Here is a 6,000-nt window from a genome sequence, read left to right as displayed (position 1 = left end):
ACTTTCCGTGGGCACAAAACTGAACACTATGTTATCTGATTAGTGTCCTATCCCAAAGCTAAACTGAAGCCTCCACAGAAGAAGATGACATTAGAAGTGGGGGACCTGATGGTATGGACCGGAGGCTATGTCCCTGACTCCTGAATCTAAATAATGTCTGTGATGTTGATGTATCTCTGTCTCACTGCTTGTCTGTCTCCACTGTTTATTCATTCAAAAATCCTGACTGGCCCTACATGCTCTGAAACAGACAAATCCTTCAATTACACACTTCTGATTCATATACAGTAAATTCACAGAGATTGTCTATTCCTCTTTACTAATCTACAGAAATGTTATTGTAGTTTTCAGTAGAAATCTTCAGTTGGATCTATTTGGATACAGAAAATTCATGACTTACTGGAACACAACATAAATGTTAACATTGGCAGGCTGTACGGTCTTTGAACATCAATAGAATCTGAACAAACAATTCTAGGGTTTCCTTTTCTCTTTGGCCTGTGGCTTTAGCATTGCATGAGAAGCTGCTGTCTCTCCATTCAGACGCCAAGACGGCTTCTTCTGCTTCTCCAAGTATCTCCCGAAGATAAAGAGGACTCTGTACATCAAAGACAGCCCCAACACTTGTGAATATCTGAGTGTCAGTGTATGAGAGAAATAGAAAAAGAGAGAGAAGGGGGGGGCAAAACTCTGGGAGGGAGGAAGTGGGGAACAAAGTGAAAGAGAAAGAAATGGTTTGATCAGCTGTGTTTCTAACCTGTATATCTATGACGTACAGGCTCAGCAGAGGATGGAGAGAGAAAGATAGAGAGATAGAGAGAGAGACAGAGAGAGAGAGACAGAGAGAGACAGAGAGAGAGAGAGAGAGAGAGAGAGGTGTGGAAAACCTGTGTGAAATCTCTTGATGTTGTGAACCTGTGTGAAAAAACACAGCAGCCATCAACTGTCATCAACAGGATCACACTGAGCCGGTCACTTATACACACACACACACACGGTAACACACACACACAGACTCAAACAAGCCTGCACTAACACACCGCACACGCTCACTCTCGACACACATACCCTGTAAGGGTGTCTGTGCGTACATCAGTGGAGGGGAGGGCGTGTGTGTGCTCATCGCAGCGCGTGTGTGCTGCGCTCTCTCCTCCTCGTACTGTGTGGCTGTTCACTCTTTCCTCCGCGGCAGCAGTTCATAGAAGGCGCACAGATCTCAGAAGAACAGCCACAACACAGCCAGGACTGGGACAACATCAAACTGACCGGGAAGGTAGCACTGATCTCCAACCAGCGTGGGATCACACGACAGGTGGGACCCAGGGTTTCCTGTACGCCAGAATCCAGCGTGTTACAGGGCTGTGGGTCTGGATCGCTTCAGCGAGGAGCTCCAGACGACTGTTCCAGGCGCCCACCCTCGTCCAGCTTCTCGGCTGACCTTTGGGACACCCTCCCTGGGCACAGAGGAAGGACGCTGTCCACTGAGAAACAGAGACATGGAGGATACGCTCACCTGCAGCGAGGCCACCTTCTCTCAGGTGTTTGGTCGCCAGGGTCAACTCATGCAATCCAGTGAGTATCCACAACCACCTTTGCAAGCACCAAACCTGCACAAAACCCAGATTCTTCATCTGGAGACTATTGAAAGAGGAAGTGTTTATTAAAGATTCATGTCAGATTTACAGGGTGTTTTCAGTTGGCATCCTGCCTGGAGTCTGCAGTTGCAGTTATATGCTGTCCAAATCTGCAAAACGCCACAATAAACGTTCTAGAAACGTTCCATTTTCCTGTTTCTTCTATACTGAGTTTCTTGCTGGCTAATGTTTGTTTGGTTGCCTCGGGTCCTTTAATGTGCTAGGGTTAATTACACTGCTCCTTCATCCTACAATGTGTTGCTTTTAGTGTTAAAACCATTACACTTGTCTGAAAAGCCTAGGAAAACCGAATGTGTTACTCCCTTCTTGTTGAACATATCCATTTATTTATTTATATGAAAACGTATTGTTATTTTACATCATCCATTATATGTTGTCATAAACTAAAGAGGTAGAATACAGTGTCATTACTGTCTCTACAGCAGTCATTTTCTTCCCCTCTCAAACTAGCATTTCACGGATGGCATCTTTGACCACAGATCCATTAGAAAGCTGTTTGTGTTGTGTTTATTGGGTACAACCTTTGTTCTCTCACATATATATTATTATTATTATTTATTTATTTATTTATTTTTGCCCCCCTAAAACTCAGTCAATATTTGGCCTACATAGACAACGTAGGTGTCAAAAGTTTCTTTCGTCTTGGTAGCGATTGAGTTGCTTCTATTGGAATTTACGTTCCGTTGTATGGTTTAAGTGGAAATTAAGTTTTTGTGGTGAAAAGTGAAGCTAACGGTGGCTAATTTGCTAGCCAAAGTCACTGACGTTACTAACGTCACTACGTCACTAACGTCACGAAAACACGCGTGACTACCTTTGGCAGAACATTCGTTTCGCATCTGTTAACTTGGGAGATAGCTAGGCTAACTATACCTTTACTGCAAGGCAGCTGCAGAAACGCCACAAGCAAAGAGGCCAGGGTGATAACTATGTATTACTTTGTGATATGACACACAATTGTGATGTGTAATGTACAGTATAAGCTGATATTATTAAGGAAGAACATCTACTTTCGGAAACAGTAGTCTACTATTTCACTGACGTATTAGCATCATGACATTAGCCTGTGTTGCCCGGGCAACACATACTACAGTAGTCTATGATGTAGCGTTATCTGTTTTCAATCGTTCAAATAAACATTCCTCACATATATATTTTCGTTGTAGGATTTATTCTGACATTAGTAAACGATTTGTTGGTGAAATTACCATTACCTGTGGTTTCAAACCAGTGTTGCTCACTGCAACGCTGTAGCCTACGCGAGACACACTACAAAAACATCTACACTACACAGCTGTTTAGGAAATCAAACGGCGACAGAAAATGTTCGGCACTCCCCTTACTTAAATCAAAAGTCTCTGACCACTAACCTGAACTTCATTGCCACAGCCTAAACTTTGTCAATCTGTTCATGAAAATAATTAATTTCAGCCTAAACCGTACAACGGAACGTTAAATCGAATTCAACCAACGCAATCGCTACCAAGACGAACACAGTAGTCTAGTACTGTACCGTAGTAGAATTTACCGGGGCAGCTTCTCCACACAGGGCTGTCGCATTTTGCGTTGTTACTGACAATGATCGCTACCAGTGAGCTTTTTATGAATGAGCGATTTTCCACTAAATAAATGTCAAGCTTATTTACGTTTTTGCGGGTATTTTTTCAGTTAGTAGATGGTAATGTTTGAATCGCGATTCCATCTTCTACTGCCGGTAACGTCGTAGAATAATCTTCAAATGGGGTTCTTTATTCATGAATGAATGCAATATGAGTAGGCTAAATGCCTGAAAATATCACGAGAAGGGAAAACTTAAAAGGACGTTTAAGTCATAGAGATTAGGTCAATTTTTACACCGGTCTGCCAAATGTATTCGTTGATTCAGCTATGAGGCTGCCTCTTGCAGGGGAAATGAGAAGACTTCATATTTCATTCTACACTTAACTCGTATTTTGAGTTGTAAATGAGCAGCAAAAAAAGATGCTTTTAAATCTATGTAATCTTTATAAATAATAAGTAGGCCCTATGCATTTTTAGATAAAATATACAGAAATATCAGTTGTAAAAATGTCATTAAAAAACGGACCCCTGTGCAACCGACGCAAGCAAGCACACCCTAGAAATTGTACCCTCTCTAGTTTGTTATGTTGTTTGGTGCAGATTTTCCTGCTGAAAAGCAAAGTTTGTGTATGTATGCGTGTTTGTTCTTAATTGTGTATTATTGGTGTGCTTTCCATAAGCAAGGCATACAATTGTTATCTCACATAAATTATTATGATTATAGATATTATTATTATAGATCATTTTCCTAACTCCTCCCTCAGTCTTTGCACTTCGTAGACATGGAAGGTGTCAAATGATGCGTCTTGTTCTGAAAGCGTTGCCCTCCGAAAGGTTCTGTTGCACAGTTTATGAAATAAAGTTTCTTGTTGGCAAACAATTCGCTAAGGCTAGCCAGTCTCAATGTCACAGACCTGCGTACGTTTACGTTAGCAACTACAAGTCTGGTTCAGTTCAGTAGCTAGTTAGCTTCTGGGAGATAGCTAGCTAAAACTGCAGAACAGAACGACGCAAGCACAGATACCAGGCCGTAGGTTTTGTGTGAAATCAACTAGACTAGCTATACGCCGCTGTAGGCCTACAGGTAAGTTGACAAACCTGTTTGAGCGTTTTTTCTGAAACGGTTTAAAGGGTGTTTATGGTGGTAATTATGGAATTACATAACATCTTTTAGCTACATATGTAGTATAAAAGCAACAATATCTGCCGATTTATGCGTTTCTTTAAGTTTTTTAATTTTACCCCAACGCTACTTCCGTTGGGGGTAAAACTGACGCAGGTGGATATGGTAGCTAGCGTCAATTATGCTATGCCTAATTAGTTAGACTTGGAAACATATATTTATTTGTGTGGTTACATGCTGTACTGTTTGAGCATTGAATCTTCAGGCATCTGGTGTGGCCAGTGTTCCAGGGTGCATTTGTAAGCATTTCTGTATTCCTACAAAACTGTGGCATCACTAGTTCATCCCCGGTAAGCGTTATTTTAATCAGTTTACTCTTTTATTTATATCTTGTCCACCTCGATTCTTTGCCAAGTTGTTGACAGTTTTTATTAATGATCATAATTGGTATTTACATATGAAAGGTCTTCTCTGAGTTAATGAAATTCTCTTGGCAGGGATTACTAACCAATTAGTTAGCATTATCATGCTGTAAATTCAATTTCTCAAAAATGGTGGTCTAAATAGGACATTTTCCTGTAAAAAGAAAGCAAGTTGTGGGGAAAAAAACTCCACCTTGGAACAATCATCTCACCTTCTCTGAATGATTTTCTCTCCCCCCTGTGACCTCATCTATTCCAGACTCAATTGAACCCACTGAAGCTTATTTCTACATTTGTAAAATTCCATCCGCCAAGCTTTGATAGGTCTCCTAATTGAACCGGTTGTGCAGTCGTTTGCTTCTGAGCCCTGTCTAAGGGGTGTGTACAGCATGCAGAAGTACTGACAGTCAAGGTGAAAACGAACAAACAGATGCTTAGACAGAGAACCTGGATGATGCCTGACTTCTTGTCTTTATCCTCTAAGCCAGATAAATCATCATAACCACATTGTCAACATACACTTAACTGTTGCTGCCTTAACCCTTGTGTTATCTTCGGGTCATTCTGACCCATCAGTCATTGTGACCCACCGTTGTATTGCGACAACTTTACCGCATACAAAAACAAAGTGAAGCATTTTCTTTTAACCGGTGGGCTGTCTCAGACCCCCCACATTGCGAAGGTTAAAAGAAAATTATATTTATTTGTTTTTGTATTGGGTAAAATTGGGTAAACACAACGATGGTTCGTTATGAACCTTTGGGTCATGTGACCCGAAGACAGCACAAGGGTTAAGGACACCTGTGTGAGTAAAGATGGCTTATTGTAGATGTGTGTGTTTGTGTTTGTGTTCTGTTTTCTAATAGACCTTTACTTTTCTTGTCATATTGTGTCATTGCGGATTATCCCTTCCTGTTGTTGGCCTTCGAAGAGTTTGACTTCAAGTCAAACGGGAGTCAAACTGATTTGCACTCTCTCAGTGACTCTTGCCTGCCTGTTGTGGCTTGATGAGAGTGTTTGGTACAACAGACCTCACCGTCACTCTCAGAAAGTGATAGTGACAGTATCATTCTCTGTGTAGTTGCAAATTACGGTGTCAGTCTCTCTCTTTCTCTCTCTCTCCCTCCCTCACTGCATTATCTATGCTCTTTGAAGCCTTGGTCGTGAGCGAATGTGTGAGTCTGTTAGTGTGTGTGTGTGTGTCTGTTAGTGTGTGAGAAAGAGAGTGAGAGAAAGGTAA

At 41.4% G+C, this 6,000-nt stretch overlaps 1 protein-coding gene across 2 annotated transcripts in view; it reads left to right on the top strand.

Annotated features, from left to right (window-relative positions):
* Positions 1–1,476: 1,476 nt before the first annotated feature.
* Positions 1,477–6,000, top strand: part of kazna (kazrin, periplakin interacting protein a) — a 151,412-nt gene continuing 146,888 nt past the window's right edge. Inside the window, exon 1 of one of the 2 annotated variants that reach the window (XM_062460167.1) lies at positions 1,477–1,572. In XM_062460167.1, the coding sequence (XP_062316151.1) occupies positions 1,497–1,572 (76 nt within the window). In that variant the 5' untranslated portion in view covers positions 1,477–1,496. The remainder of the gene's footprint in view (positions 1,573–6,000) is intronic. The other variant, XM_062460168.1, reaches the window with a different exon arrangement.

Source organism: Osmerus eperlanus, chromosome 4 (assembly GCF_963692335.1).
Source record: "Osmerus eperlanus chromosome 4, fOsmEpe2.1, whole genome shotgun sequence".
Lineage (NCBI taxonomy): Eukaryota > Metazoa > Chordata > Actinopteri > Osmeriformes > Osmeridae > Osmerus > Osmerus eperlanus.
This window is presented reverse-complemented; position numbering and strand designations above follow the sequence as displayed.